The sequence below is a fragment of the Muscardinus avellanarius genome, assembly GCF_963383645.1.
Source record: "Muscardinus avellanarius genome assembly, chromosome: 7".
NCBI lineage: Eukaryota > Metazoa > Chordata > Mammalia > Rodentia > Gliridae > Muscardinus > Muscardinus avellanarius.
This window is the reverse complement of record NC_137793.1, coordinates 27,327,760-27,344,742: the sequence shown is the minus strand read 5'-3', so window position 1 is coordinate 27,344,742 and position 16,983 is coordinate 27,327,760. Positions and strand designations below refer to the sequence as shown.

The following is a 16,983-nucleotide window of genomic DNA, read 5'->3' as shown; positions in this document are numbered from 1 at the left end:
GCTCCTCGGAATGCATTCTCCTGGCAGTCATGGCTTATGACCGCTACGCCGCCGTCTGCCGGCCCCTGCACTACGCAACCATCATGCACCCTCGGCTCTGTGTGGCCCTGGCCAGCGTGGCGTGGCTCAGTGGCCTGGTCACCTCCTTGATCCAGTGCTCCCTCACTGTGCAGCTGCCCCTCTGTGGCCATCGCAGGCTGGACCACATTTTTTGTGAGGTGCCAGTGCTGATCAAGCTGGCCTGCGTGGACACGACCTTCAACGAGGCCGAGCTCTTTGTGGCCAGTGTAGTCTTTCTGATTGTGCCAGTGTCGCTCATCTTGATCTCCTATGGCTTCATCACCAGAGCTGTGCTAGGAATCAAGTCCGCTGCAGGGCGCAAAAAGGCCTTTGGGACCTGCTCCTCTCACCTGGTCGTCGTCATCATTTTCTATGGGACCATCATCTTCATGTACCTTCAGCCAGCCAGGAGCAGCTCCAAAAACCAGGGAAAGTTTGTCTCTCTTTTCTACACAATCGTCACTCCACTTTTAAACCCGATTATCTACACTTTGAGAAACAAGGACGTAAAAGGAGCTTTGAGGACAATGGTACTGGGGAATGTTCTAAGGTCAGAAAGGTCATGAGTTGTCACTCTAACCTTAGATATCAGCTGATGGATAGCTCCTTCTACACGTGCTTTTCTCTTGCAGTGCTGGGGGGGGGGTCACTAACTCACCTCAGATTCCATAAGAAGCGAAACCACTGAAGATACCAGGATATTTCCTTCTCTCCAAACCTTCTCCTGATTCCCAAGATTCTGCGCTCTTTCTACAGAAAGCCCTCTGCTCTTTCTCAAACATGCTATCAACTGTCATGTATTCTTTATTTCTTTCTTAAAAATTTTATTGGTATATAACAGCTATATATAATAGTGGGATTCATTATGACATATTTATATATGCATATCGCATATTATGATTATTACCCATTTTTCTGCCTAGTGTTCTGATCTTCCTGTAAACTACTTATTACTTTTTTTTTTTTTTAACTTGGTACTGGGCACTGAATGCAGAGGCATTCTTCCTTTGAGCTGCACTCCCAGCCATTTAAATTTTTTATTTTGGAGCAGGGTCTCCCTGAGTTGCTGAGGAACTCACTAATTTGCTGAGGGTATCCTTCAACGTACAATCTTCCTGGGATTATCAGTATGCTCAGCTATGCTAATCTTAAACTTCTACTTTTTCTGAACGTTCAGTTGAAATGTCTCCCACACTCTCCAACTTTTCTGAAACTCCACTTCCTCACTCTGGTAAAAAAAAAAAAATTAATGGTTTCATAACATATGTTTTCTCAGCACATATTAGTTCCGTATTTTCACAGGTTTTACACACACACACACACACACCACAAATAAGGAATAGGCAAGGAAATATGTATAATATACTGTGGAATAGTAATTATTTTTCTGCAACATGACAGTTTAAACCTGAGAATGGGCATGTCCTGCTGTATTGGTTTACTTGTAACACAAGAAAAACAAGTACAATTCATATTGTGAAATCTTGATTCCACAAAATTGCCAGATATAAATAATAACTATATTATTTTATTCAAGAAAGAAATTTAACAAACTTACATTAAGATGGTTAATTCATGTATTATTTAAATAAATCTTTTTAAGTGTTTAAAAGTTGAGTAAAAGTGCCATATACTAAGCCCTAAGTATATTCATACACAACTAAAAAACTTACCATAAAGTAATTGCTTCTAGCCTTAATTTCTAAAAGAAAGAAAGAGTTACTTATGTATTTCAATTTCTAAAAGTTTGAAATATGAAGCCCACTCACAGGCTAATGTTAATGCTCAGTTATATATTTGGTTTCAAAAAGAAAACAAAGTTGTGTTCAGAAGTAACTTAATAATAAATATAATCTTAATATTTTACCAAACTCTTACTTTACTTCCTGATTCTTCTCAATAGATAACAGAAGAATCATTTTGCAAAGATATACTTTCTTTCCTGATAAAAACATTAAAATATTAGGTGTAAAGTGACTATATATCAACACAATAAAAGCTATATTATAAGCCCACTGATAACATAACACATAATTGTGAAAAGTTAAAAGTCTTTTTCCTGTGTTTATTAACAAGATTTATTCTAACAGAGTAATGAAAATCCTAGCTTAAGCAATTCATAAAAGGGAGAAATAGAAGGCAGCAATTTTTTTGACTTATAAATTAAATTATCTCTGGAGATGATAAAACCTCAGATATATAAAATCTAAGAGATTACAACAGTACAATATTAGATTTAGTAAATGAATTCAGTAAAATTTGCAGGTCACAAAATTATACAAATATTAGTGATATTTCTGTATACTAAAATGTACTATCTGGAAAAAATGAAATAATGTTATCATTAAAATAACATCAAAAATTAAAATATTTTAAGAGTTAGGCTTGGTGGTGCACACTTGTAATTCCAGTACTTGGGAGACTGAGACAGGAGGATTGCAGGTTCACTGCCAGCATCAGCTATTTAGTGAGGCCCTCCACAACTTACTGAGACATTTTTTCAAAATAAAAGAATAAAAAATAGAGATGAGAGTGCCCCTGAATTCAACCCCCAGTACCACAAAAATTCTTTAAGAAGTTATTTTTATCAAGGTGGTAAAATCCATATCCTTAAATCTATAAAACGTTGATGTAAGTAAATGAGAAATATATAAAGAGAAATATTTATGTACTGAAAGAATTAATATTCAGATGTCCATATAACAAAGATCTAAAAATTTAATGCAATGATTATCAAAATACCAATAATACTTTCCTATCAAAAAAAAATCAAAGCATCGTGGCATGAGTCTGTAATCCTAGTATTTGGGAGATTGAGACAGGAGGATCACAGATTCAAGGACAGCTTCAGCAAGTATCAAGACTTGAGAGCCGGGCATGGTGGCGCATGCTTGTAATCCCAGCATTCGGGAGGCTGAAACGGGAGAATCGCAGTTCTGGGACAGCCTCACTTACTTAGTGAAGCTCTCTGCAACTTAGTGAGGCTCTGTTTCAAAATAAAGAATAAAAATAGGGCAGGAAGTGTGGCTCAGAGGTCAAATACCCCTGGGTTCCACCCCCAGACCCACACACACAAAAAAAGACTCAGCAATCTAGCAAGACCCTGTTTATATATTAATTAATTAATTAATTTTGAAGTCCTACAATTCATACAGAATCATAAAACTCTTCAGTATCGATATCAATCTTAAACAAAGCTGGGAGCTTCACATTCTCTGATATGAAAATATATTACAAAGTTATAGAAATCCAAATAATTCTGTACTGTCATAAAACACACATATAGATGAATGTAACAGATTACTGATTTTCAAAATGTTGTCAAAATATACAAACAGAGAAATTATAGTCTCTTCAACAAATGGCATTGGTAAAACTAAATATCCACTTACGGGGGATGGAATCAGGCCCTTACTTTACACCATATATACAAATAAACTCAAGATGTATTACAGTTAAACAACAGAGCTGAAACTCTTAGAGAAAATTGTTAGAGAAACCAGGGGGAAAGTATTTTTGACATTGAGCTTAGTGATATTTTATGGGTACTCAAAAGCGCAAGCAACAAACTCAAAGATAGACAATTGGATGTAGTAATATCAAAATCTTCTGCACAGCAAATAAATCAGTCAACAGAGTTAAGGGGCAACTATAGAGTGGAAGATTGTATTTGCAAATCACATATCTGAGAAGGAAGAATATTCAAACATATAAGAAACTCAATAGCAAGGAAACTACCCAATTTTTAAAAATGAAGGAAAAGGACCTAAATAGGTATTGTTCAAAGAAAGCCATGCAGTTAATCAACATAAACATAAAATGTTAAACATAAGTAATCATACATAAAATACAAATTAAAACCACAATCAAGAGCCAGGCATGGTGACACACACTTATAATCCCAGTACTTGGGAGGCCAAGCTAGGAGGATTTCGGGTTCCAGGCCAACCTCAGCTACTTAGTGAGGCCCTCCACAACTTAGTGAGACCCTGTTTAAAAAAAAAAAATAAATAAGCTAAGCATAGTGGCATGGTTGTAATCTCAGCATTCGGGAGGCTGAGACAGGAAGATCACTGGGGACAGCCTCAGCTCCTTAGTGAGGCCCTTTGAAAATCAGTGAGACCCTGTTTTAAAATAAAGAATAAAAAATATGGCTGGGGGTGTAGCTCAGAGGTAGAATGTCCCTGGGTTCCATCCCAGGCAAGTTTTCTTTCTTTTTTTTTAAACAGATTTTTTATTGAACATAAATGGTATATATTTAAACTGTATTTGGTGCCCAGGCAAGTTTTCAAGGACCAAAAGAAACAAATAAGCAGCTGCAAACTCTGGTGCAACCTCTTCCTTAGTTCTCACAAGTACGTACCCTTTTCCTCCCTAAAATTGCATCATGATTGCCTTTCTCTAAATCTAAAATGCCTTTCCCTAAATCTCACCCATGACTGTCCCTCCCTAAGCTTAACTCATGACTGCCTTGCCATTTAATCATTTTTAGAAATGCTTTGTTTGAACCCTTAGTAAAAAGAATGCTGGCCAAAGGAGAGGCAGAAGCTTTTTCTGCTTTTAATCCAGCTGCCTTCCTTCTCTAATAATAATAATTTTGACTCCAAGTCTTTTCATGCATGAATACTCCTAACAGCAACTGCTTTCCATGGAGGCTAGTGCCCTGCTCAAATGGTCTTGGAGAGGCAATGGAGAAAAGGAGTCTCTGTAGAGTGTGGGTGGGAATGTAAATTAATAACCCTATAGAAAAATGTGAAAATTCCTCAACAGGTAAAAATAGCACAAGAAAACAAAAATGAAAATTATTTGTATTCCAGAAGTATATTTTAAGAGAGCACAAGGTGCTACTCATTCCACAAATTGATTGAGGCAGTATAAATTTGTGGAAAACTTTGTGGATTCTCTAGACAAGCCACCTAGAACCAATTCATGTTCCTGAGAGTTGTCGCTGTGTGAACTTGGACATGTTGCTAACTTCTCAGTCAATTTTCATATCTGTAAAGTCTACAGGAAGCAAATAATATCAATAGAATAATACTATGAAAACTGAGTCCACATAGATATGGATATAGATATAAGACATATTTAGAACTATGACTTATGGAAAGCCAATATTTAAAAATTATTGGATATTGTACTGGTATTGGAAAATTGCTCTCCAAAGTGTAAAAAGCAGTCAAAGCCTGGGTGCTATGCAGGCACTCAAGCAGTGATGGGTAGCAGCTGTTATAATGCAGATTCATTTCCTCTCTCTCTCTCCTCTTTTCTCTCTCTTCTCTCCTCCTCCTCCTCCTCCTCCTCCTCCTCCTCCTCCTCTTCTTCTTTTTCTTCTTCTTCTTCTTCTTCTTCTTCTTCTTCTTCTTCTTCTTCTTCTTCTTCTTCATCTTCTTCTTTTCTCTCTCTCTCTCTCTCTCTCTCTCTCTCTCTCTCTCTCTCCTCTCTCTCTCTGCCCTTTACCCTAATGCAAAGCCTTTAGCACTAAAAATATGTAGAGACAATTAAAAACCCCAAGTCACAGTAACTCTACCTAGGGCATTTCAGAGTCATAAAGATAGAGTAGAAGCCAGGTAGACCTCTGCACTTAGTAAGTGCACTGTACAGAGGCAAAGAGGCACCACCTGGCTAAGAAATGTTACTATCCCATTGCCTTGGTAAGGCTGATAACAACATACCAATACAAAACTCATTTAAAGGCTAGGGATAGAGAGGGGGTCAGAGTTCCATTTACAGTCTCTTCAACAAGCCAGCACACTGCCTTTTCCTTCTCTTCTCTTTCTATTTCCTACTGATTTTGTAATAGAAACTTGTTAAAGCTGCACCAACCTGCCTATTAGTTTTAATTTTCCTATTCAACAAGTTTTAGTTGAGTAGAGAAAAAGAGCCCACAGTGCTATAACAACCATAACAGATTACAGGTTCAAAGCCAGCCTCAGCTGGCTTTGGGGCATAAGTCAGAAGTAGAATGGCCCTGTATTCAGTCCCCAGAACCAAAAAGAAAAAGAAAATATTTTATATGAAACATTTTTAGTTCTATCTAAATATAACATGATATATTTTCTTTCTCCCATCTCAACAACATTTTTATAGCTTTTTGTCACTTTATGTACATCTTTATCATTATTTTGTCATAAGGTAATCATGCTCATTTGGTGTCTTGTTACAGATCTTCTAAGCAAAGAATGAGACGTCGACTTTGGCAGAAAATATACCTTCCCATATAGTCTCCATATAGCTGCTTTGATCTCCTTATTCCTGAGACTATATATGATGGGATTCAGGAAGGGAGGCAGAACTGTGTATGCCAAAGCTATCACCAGGTCTTGGGTGGATGGGGCTTTTGCAGTTGGTCCCAAGGCAGCAAAGAGGCCTGTGGTCAGGAAGAGCACAATGATGGCCAGCTGCGGGGTGCAGGTGGAGAAGGCTTTTGCTCGGCTCTCTACTGAGGAGATTCTGAACACAGTGGAGAAGATCTGGAAATATGAGATGCTCATGAGAACAAAGCAACCCAGAACCAAGCCTGAGCTCAGAGCCAGAGTCACAAATTCTACGAAGAAAACCTCACAGGACACGAGGGCCAGCACATGGGGGATGTCACAGAAGAACTGGTGGATCCTGTTGGATCTTGAAATGTGCTCCCAAAACATGCTGCCAGTGTGGACTGCTGCATAGGAAAAGCAGCTAAGCCAGGCAATGGCTGCCATCTGGTGGCATTTCCCTGAGGTCATCTTGGCTCCATATTGGAGGGGGTGGCAAATGGCAATATAGCGGTCGTAAGACATGACAGTGAGAAAGGCCAGCTCAGCAGATGCAAAAGCAAAGAAGAAATAGACTTGAGCCATACAGCCAAGATAAGAGATGGAGGTGCTGTGCCTCAGGGAACTGTGGATGGACTGGGGCAGAGTGACTGAGATGTAGCACAAATCCAAAAAGGAGAGGTTCTTCAGGAAGAAATACATGGGTGTGTGCAGATAGTGATCCAGAGTAATGACTGTAATGATGAGGAGGTTCCCCACGAGTGCCGCCAGGTAAACCAGCAGAAACAGCCCTGCTTGCAGGATCTGTAGCTCCCGGGCATCAGAGAATCCCATGAGGAGGAATTCTGCCACATCTGTGAGATTGTTCATCTGGCAGGAAAATCTATGTTCTGATTGTTAAGGGGAAAACATACAACAATTTAAAATGAGACAAAGAGAAATGAGCATGAGTTTGTAGAAATAATATTCCCTTAAATTGAATGTGTTGGATTTGCCACACTGCTTAAGTAAATGGGGTGGAAGTAGACGTTTTTCCCCTTAAAGTTGACAGAATTATATAAAAATGTAAACTTGAGAACATCCAAGACAAATGTAAGGGAGATATAAATGTATTATCATTATGATATATAAATAAACATACATAAAATATATCCATCAAAATACTAGGCAAATTGCTTGATCATTCATTAAAAATACTTGGTAGTTAATAAATATGTTAAAGACATACAACCTTTCCAATACACACATATACTATTGTTATAAATAAATTGCAAATTGAGTATATTATTTTTAACTGCTTTATATATATTTAATGTATTATTTACTATCTTTAATAGTAAATGATATATTATTTCCTGTTTTTTAATGTCTTGTAAGTTCACATATCATCCAAGGAACAAATAGATGGTACTGCAGAACTCTTCCTGTCAGGAACAAAAATGAATTTATACAAATTACAATGATGTTCTGCACCTTGGTTAATACACCCTGGCCTACTACTCTGTGTTAACCATGTGGGATTTGAGGCAGGAATAGTGTGGACATGACCCAGAATGTGGGGTCAGGGGATAACACATTGGCTTGTCAGGGCTTTGCTGTCTTTTCCAAGATTGTCCAAAGTCAGAGAAACAGGGTGCAATGGCTATTTGAGGTAAACGTGTTCGAGAACAATTTCATTTTTTTTTATTGGTGCATTGTAGTCATACATCTTAACTGGGTACAAGATGGTAGAGGCATACATGCACACATCACTCATTTACCCCTCCCCAATTACCACCCTATCCCCTCCTCCCTCCCTCCTCATTTGATTGGCTTAATGATTGACTTTGATATGTTTGTGAATGTATATCATGTACATTAGAGAATTTCCCTCTTCTACCCTCCCATCCCACTCAGTTAGGTCACCTTATTCACTTAGCTATGGTTTCTCCTTCTTTGTTTAGAGTTCCTCCTCTAACCTTCCTCCCCCGAGTTTCTACTTATTAGGGAGAACATTTTATTTTTTACTTTTTGTGACTGACTAGTCTCACTTGGCATACTGTTCCCCAGTTCCATCCATTTTCCAACAAATGACATAATTTTGTTCTTTATACCATTGTGTACATATCCCATAGTTTTGTAATCCATAGAACAATTTCAAAATTCCTCTTTGTTTTAATCAGGAGTATAGTGATTTCTGAAAAGGTGAAAATTTAACCAGGGTATTGCTGGTGTATGGCTTGAGCTGCACATGACTCCTAGACTTTTCTACTCATGTGTGACTATTTTCTTCTTCTGGATGCACTGTCTACAATTTGACTTCAAAACAGCATCCCAACTGAAAATTCTCCCTCTCTGCATGCCTTAACATTTTACACACACACACACACACACACACACACACACACACACACACACACACACTAGAGTTCATCAAGCTAATAAAGGATCCCAAAGAGATCCTTGTGGTATGCTGAAACTAAAGGAAACCCGAATTCTCCTTGTATCCTGATACTACCGAGCTGTTTTAAATTGGGGAATCTACAAATAAATTTTAATTTCAGCCACCTTGAATGTAAAATGACAGTAAACAAGATGTTTTGTGCTGTCTACCAGCTCTGAAGGCATTTTCATTTGATGAGCAAGAGATCTCCTTAACCCATCAGAATGCCATGTTCTAGTGCACGAGCCCTTAAAACAAGCCCTTCATTCAGCTCATCTCTAGGGACAGAGATCAAAGCTGGGCCAAAAACAATATATCCCACACCATGAGCTGCTTCCTTTTCAGTTCTGTGCTAAAAATAGATCCCTTCAAAACTGGCCAAAATGATAAGAATACCCCCTCAAAAAACCCCTATATGTGCTAAATTATTTTGTTTGCTGGCTTTCTTGATGAAATATGAAATATTAATCACTTTAATCAAACATCTGTCTTGATGCTTTTCACAAATAGAATTTGAAAAGATTGCTCACCTAAACTTTGTGCAGATGAATTCTGTTTCTTCATTTCATGAAAGTCTGAGAAATTCAAGAGCAGCAATAGCTAGTGAAAGCAAATGTAGCTTCTTAACAGCTATGTACGTTCAAAAATAATGAAAGAAAGGAACAATTCTGATACCTCTCCTGGTTTATTACTAAAGACAAATGGCATCTTTTAATCTGTAAACTCAGGGACAAAGAACATCTGATGTGTGGTATATGAAGGAGAGCTTCCTGGGGACACTGGAGCCCTGGAGCCTGGAGCGATTGGCTTGCAGAGACAAGCCTGGGAAGCCAGGGTCTCAGGAGATGCAGACTTTCCCCTGAAAAGATGGCATATTCCTTACTGAAACAGAGAACAGACTCTGGAATGTAGAATAATTGAGCTCAAAGTCCATGGGGAAGATGTGAGTATGAGAGACATAAATTTTAATTAAGACAAGGGGAAAAAGGCAACATAAAAATGAAAAATATTTAAAAGATTGACATTTTCATATGTCACAGAATAATTTTAATAAAAATATAAATCCATATATTTAATGAACTAGAGAGATAGTAATTAGTTGCTTTACTTTTGCTACTACACCTATCCATTGTACTACATGAAAAAGGCAGGTGTGCTTCCAAATTACTTCATAGGGCAACAGCCTATTTTCCTACTGCATCCAAAGTTTCAGAAAACTAATGGGTCAATGAAAACAACTATCACACTTCTCATCTCCTCCAAATTTCATCTTTCCCAAATCAGTAAAAGACCAAAATTATGCATGAATAATGGATCTCACCAAATGTAAAAAATAGAAATTTGAAGTTAATGGAGAGCTCTATTGAGAGTTTATGATAAATATTTTTGGGGAAGGGGTATGTGAATGGTACTAGAAATTGGATTAGTACCATTCCAAAACTATACCCCATTATTTATTTATTTATTTATTTATTTATTTATTTATTTTTATTGAATCAGGGTCTCCACATGGCTCTCAAAAATCAATTGGCTACAAGTGTGTAGATTAGTTTCTATATCGTCTATTCTGTTTCTTTGGTGCATGTATCTGTTTTTATTTCCAATACTATACTCTTTCTATTATTATAACTCTGTAGTATAATTTGATGCCAGGTATTGTGATTCCTCTGGCATGATTCTTGTTGTTGAACACATGTATTTAATTCTCAGGAATAGAAAAAAAACCCTAGGAGGACAATAAAATTTTTCTGGACTAGTTTCTTATTATAGATAAACTAAAAATATTTGTGACTGTTTATAAACATATGCTGTGTCTCACTGGCAAATTGTGGTTTTGAAACAAACATGATAATAAAAATTTAGATTCATGAATTTGCCAATATGGGTTTGTTGATTCAAAATTATTCACTTTCTATTATATTTTTAATTTTTTTATTGGTGCATTGTATTCATACATAATAATGGGGTAAAAACTTGTGTAGACATGCATGCACACATTTAATGTCCTCTAGTTCCATCCATTTTCCTGTTGTTGGTGGGATTGCAAATTAGTGCAACCACTTTGGAAAACAGTATAGAGAAACTTCAGAAGAATGGGAACAAATTTACCATTTGATCCAGAAATATCACTCCTGGGTTTCTACGCTAAAGAAAAGAAACCAAACTACCAAACTAATGTATGTGTATCTATGTTCATAGCTACACAATTCACCATAGCCAAACTATGGAACCAGCCAAGATGTCCATCAACAGATGAATGGATTACAAAACTGGGATATGTACACAATGGAACATAAAAAATACACAATTATATCATTTTCAGGGAAATGGATGGAACTGGAGGACAACAGATGCAAAAACTAAGGAGAAATGGGTCATAGGAGGAACTCTAGATTGATTGATTGATTGATTGATTGATTGATTGATTTTGCGGGTCTGGGAATGGAACCCAGGGGCATTCGAACTCCCAGCTACACCCCCTGCCCTATTTTTTATTATTTATTTTGAAACCGGGTCTCACTGAGTTGCAGAGGGCCTCACTAAGCAACTGAGGCTGTCCACAAACCGTGATCCTTGTTCTCAGCCTCCCGAATGCTGGGATTACAAACGTGCACCACTACACCCAGCTGAAACTCTAGATATAAAAGGAAATCTTATAAAGGAGCAAAAAAGACAACCTAACTGAGGGGGTGTGAGGGGGGAAGAAGGAAACTCTGTATAGCCCATGAATACCTAAACATATTGAAGTCAACCACTAAGCCAAGCATGGGAAGAAGGAATGGAAAGGGAATGGGGTGGGGATTGCATAGGGGTTAACTGGTTTTTATAAATATAGTATCATGCCATCTGCAAATAGTGAAAGTTTTTATAAATATAGTATCATGCCATCTGCAAATAGTGAAAGTTTTAGTTCTTCTTTTCTATTTGTATTCCTTTGATTTCCTTTTCTTGCCTTATTGCTCTGGCTAGATTCTCAAGTACTATATTGAAGAGAAGTGGTGAAAATGGACAGCCTTGTCTTGTTCCTGTTTTTAGGGGGAATTCTTTAAGTTTTTCCCCATTTAGTATGATGTTGGCTGTGGGCTTCTTTTAGATTGCCTTTATGATGTTGAGATTCTATTCTGATTCTCTGCAGTGCTTTTATCATAAATGGATGTTGGATTTTATCAAATGCTTTTTCAGCATCTATTGAAGTGATTATGTTTTATCTTTGGTTCTGTTTATATGATGAATTACATGGATTGATTTTCGTATCTTGAACCAGGCTTGCATCGCTGGGATGAACCCTACCTGGTCATGGTGTATGATTTTCTTTATGTGGTTTCGAATGTGTGTTGCTAGTATTTTGTTTAGCAGTTTTGTATCCAAATTCACCAAAGATATAGGCCTGTAGTTTCCCTTCCTTGAACTGTCTTTATTTGGTTTGGGTATTAATGTGATGTTGGCTTCATAGAATGTATTTGGGAGAGTCCTGTTTTTTCTATTTTATGAAATAGATTGAAGAGTATTGGTCTTAGCTCTTCTCTAAAGGTTTTATAGAATTCACTTGGGAATCAATCTGGTCCTGGGCTTTTCTTTGATGGTAATCTCTTTATTGCTGTTTCAATTTCTATAATTGCTATTGGTTGGTTTAAATTTTCTATATCTTCTTGACTCAGTTTAGGAAGGTTGTATTTATGTAGAAAGTTGTCAATTTCCTCCAGATTTTCCACTGATCAACAGCAGAACTTTCTGAGTTCTTCTCCCGGTCACCATGACTTCACTTATGGTGCTCTGGATCTCTGGAGAGTGTGGTAATCTCAGCTGCCACTACTCCTTCACTGGGTTGTATCGCAAAGTCTCAGACCCAAGGAGTTAGTTACAGCAGTGTGAGACCCAGGGGGATGCCAGACTGGGTGTTTTCCCATGGGGAACTGTAACTAGGGTGTGGTAATCTCTACCATCACTAATACTTCACTGGGTTTAACTGCAAGATCTCAGACCCAGGGAGTTTATCAAAGCTGCACGTGTTCCTGGGGGCTCAGCCAGCGCTGAGATTTCTCCTGCAAGGTCTGCAGTTTCACTTACGATTTTGGTGTGCACTGGTCTGGATCTCTGGAGGGTGTGGTGAACTCAGCTACCCCTGGCAAGATGGCACTGCCACAGCGCCCTCAGCTGTGAGGCTAGTGTATTTCTTTTCTGGTTTTGAGCTCCGCTTTGAATCCCTGGTGGACATGATGGGCTTAGCCGCTGGAAGTTTTAGCCAGTCTTTGTGCAGGAAGAACTGATGAATTACAACTGACTGATCTACAGCTGCTCACTTTAGCTCTTTGTTTTGCTTCTCATATCTGAATGGCGCTGGTGTGGCACCCGCCACCACAAGGCAAGCAGGTTTCTTTTCTGCTCTCTGGTTGTTCTTCTTGTCTTCTTTTTATCTGTCCCTTGTATTTATAGTTTTTATTCCTCTACTGATAGTGTTTTCCGGCTATGTAAATTGCTGTTTTTGAGGCAATGAAGACCGATTGTCAGCAGGACTTGCAAACACTGCTTTTCTCAGTTTCCATCTTTCCAGAAGTTCACTTTCTATTGTTTGCAAGAAATTAAAGTCACTAAAGGTTAAGCATTCCAAATAATATATGCAATTAACTTACTTTAAATATTAGAATAAATGACTCCATATGGAAATAAAAGGAGGTAAGATGGTTTTTGGTAGGAAATCCTAAAACTTATTAGCAAAACTAAGTAAATAAATAAACCAATTAAAATGGGTAATATATCTAAATAGACATTTCCCACATTTACTGGCCATTTGAATTTCTTCTTTTGTGAAGTGTTTAGTTTCCTTGCCCATTTTTTGCTTGAGTTCTCTGTTTTCTTAGTGCTGATTTTCTTGAGTTCTCTGTATATTCTAGATATTAGTCCTCTATCAAAGGAGTAGTTGGCAAAAAAAACTTCTCCTATTGGCTCTCTGTTGAGGTTCTTGATAGTTTCCTTTGCTTTATAGCTGTTTAGTTTAATACAATCTCATATATTGATCCACCTTTTAGTTTATTGTGCTTTGGAGTTTGTTGAGAAAGATTTACCTGTGCCTCTGTATTGCAGTGTTGGACCTATGCCCTCTTCAAGGAGCTGCAAGGTCTCTATTTTAATTTTCCAAGTCTTTGATCTTGAATTGATTCTTGTGCAGGGTGAGAAAGTGGGGTTTATTTCCATTTTTCTGCATATGGTTAACCAATTTTTCCAACACCATTTGTTGAAGAGGTTATCTTTTTTCCAGTGTATGTTTTTTGCCCCATTTGTAAAAAATAAATTGGCTGTAAGTGTGCAGATTTTTTCTAAATCTTCTATTCTGCTCCTTTGGTCTATGATTCTGTTTTTGTTCCAGTATCATGCAACATCATTAACAATCAGAAAGATGCAAATCAAAATTACCCTGAGATTTCACCTAACTCCAACTAGAATGGCAATCATTCAAAATACAACTATGAGGATGTGGAGAAATGGGAACTTTAATATATTGTTGTTGTGATTGCAAATTAGTGCAACCACTTTGGAAAACAGTATAGAAGATCCTCAGAAGAATTGTAACCAACATACCATATGATCCAGCACTACCACTTCTGGGTATCTACCCACAAGAATAGAAACCAAATTACCAAACTAATGTATGCATATCTATGTTCATGCCACACAATTCCCAATTGCCAAACCATGGAACCAGCCAAGATGTTCATCAACAGATGAGTGGATTACAAAACTACGGGATATGTATACCATGACATTTTACTCAGCCATAAAGAAGACCAAAATTATGTTATTTACAGGGAAATGAATGGAACTGGAGAACATTATGCTAAGTCAGACTACTCAGTCACGAAAAATAAGAAATTCAATGCTCTCCCTAATATGTAGAAGCTAGGGAGAAAATGAGTCACATAAGGAACTCTAGATGAAGAAGGAGAAACTATAGATGAGCAAATGAGGTGGCCTAACTGAGGGAGATGGGAGGAGGAAAGAGGGAAATTCCCTCAAGTACATGATGTGCATTCACAAACATATCAAAATCAATCAATAAGCCAAATATGAAAAGGAGGGAGGGAGGAGGGAATGGAAACTGGGTAAGGCTAATTAAGTGATGTGTGCATGCATTTTACTCTACCATCTTGTACTCCATTAAGATGTATGACTACAATGCACCAATAAAAATTTTTTTAAATAGACATTTTTCTAAAAAGACACACAAATGGTCAAGAGGATATGAAAAAATGCCTACCATCACTAATCAAGGGTAAAACGTGGTTTTAGACTACAGTCAGATAGCACCTTATCTTAGTAAGACAATATTTAAAAAGACTAAAGATAATAATAAGTGCTCAAAGTGAGGTAAGAGGAACCCTTGCACACAGTGGGTGGAAAGGTAAATGAATACCGCCTCTATGAAAAACAGTATGGAAGTTTCTCATAAAAGTAAATGAGAATTATCATGTCTGTGTTTATGTTATATATGTCCCACATGATCCAGCAGTTCCATTCATGGTTTTATACCCAAAGTAAATGAAATTAGTGTGTCATTCAGATACTCCCATCTTTATTCCAGCACCATTCACAATAGCTGTGAAGTGGATACAACCCAAGGGTCCATAATCTGTTAAGTAGATAAAGAAAATGTGGTGTATATATACCACAGAATGCTATTCACTCATAAAAAAATGAAATTTTCTCATTTGCAATAACAGGAAAGAAACCGGATGTCTTTATGTTAAGTAAAATAGCCAGGTATAGAAAGAAAAATGTTGCATAATCTCACTTATTTCTGGGATATACAAAGTTGATTCCATAGAAACTGAGAGTGGAATGGTTCTTGCCAGTGGCTAGAGAGAGTATGAAGAAAGGAGGGATGGGGAAGGCTGATCAATGAGTAACACACTATAGCTAAATAATAAAAACTTCTGGTGTTCCACTGCATGGTGGGATAACTATATATAACAGAAATTAGTGTATATTTTTTAAAGGACTATAAGAAAGGATTTTTAATATTTTCATCATAAAGAAGTTAGTAGAACTAAGCATGGTGGCATGTGCCTGTAATCCCTGTACTTGGGAGACTGAAACAGGAAGGTCTCAGGTTCAAGACCAATCTCAGCAAGTTAGTGAGGCCCTCCGCAACTTAGGGAGACCCTGCTTCAAAATTAAAAAGAAAAGAAATAATAGATATTTGAAGTGACAGATATATATATATATATATATACCCTGATTTAAGTATTACACAGAGTATACATGTATCAAAACATGCAATTTTATAGAGATACATGCATATCCATGTTTATGGCAGTACAATTGACAATAACCTAATCATGGAACCAACCTAGGTGTTCATCAACAGATGAATAGATTACAAAATTATGGGATATACACACAATGTAATTCTATTTATCCATAAAGAACAAAATTATGTCCTTTGCAGGAAAATGGATGGCCCTGGAGATCATTATGTAAAGTGAGATCAGCCAGTCACAGAAAGAGAAGGGTCATACGATTTTTTCTTATACGGAGAAGCTAGGGAGTAATCTGGTTATGAGAGGGACTGTAGATAATGGAAGAAGCCTCAGTGGAACGAAGGGGGGACTTGGGAGGAGAAAGAGAATCAATGAAGAAGCATGTCCACTGACATTATGAATATATGTGAGAATCCCAATGTCAATCTCAGTATCACATATGGGGAATGGGAGGGAGCTGGGGGAAAGCCTACCAAGTGCTGTGTGCATGTATGCCACTATCATTCTGAACTACATTATGACCTGAGACTATAGTGCACCAATAAAAGTATAAAAAAAGTTGCTTGTGCAAATATCATTCAGACTCAACTTTCTACCCTTTATTTTTTAAAAAGGATTTAACTAAGCTATTGGAATCATAAACACATCTTTTTTTTTTTTTTGCAGATCTAGGGATAGAACCCAGGGGCATTCAACCTTTGAGATACACCCCCTTCCCTATGTTTGAAACAGGGTCTCACTAAGTTGTGGAGGGCCTCAGTAAGTAGCTGAGACTGTAGGCAAACTATGATCCCCCAGTCTCAGCCTCCAAAATGCAGGCATTACAAGCATGTGCCACTACACCCAGCTCATAAACTCATCTTTAATGTGGGAATTCTATCCTAACAACATGTATTTAGTTTCTCTTGGTTTTAATAATTTTGCTTAGAATATCCATGAAGATAAGACATTAAACAGCTACCCATCATCTTCAGTTATATCTTTTGATAAC

General features: G+C 37.4%; 2 protein-coding genes across 2 annotated transcripts in view; one reads left to right on the top strand and one right to left on the bottom strand.

The window, feature by feature from the left end:
• LOC308265021 (olfactory receptor 2G6) overlaps nt 1–626 on the top strand; it is a gene marked incomplete at both ends in the record, with an annotated part of 948 nt that extends 322 nt beyond the window's left edge. Inside the window, one exon of the mRNA XM_080698651.1 lies at nt 1–626. This exon is cut by the window's left edge and continues 322 nt beyond it. Coding sequence (XP_080554777.1) covers nt 1–626 — 626 coding nt within the window.
• Nucleotides 627–6,185: 5,559 nt separating this feature from the next.
• Nucleotides 6,186–7,184, bottom strand: LOC308265020 (olfactory receptor 14I1-like; the record flags this gene model as incomplete). Its single annotated transcript, XM_080698650.1, has 1 exon — nt 6,186–7,184. The coding sequence occupies one exon, from the start codon at nt 7,182–7,184 to the stop codon at nt 6,186–6,188; it is 999 nt and encodes a 332-aa protein (XP_080554776.1).
• Between the last annotated feature and the right edge of the window lie 9,799 nt (nt 7,185–16,983).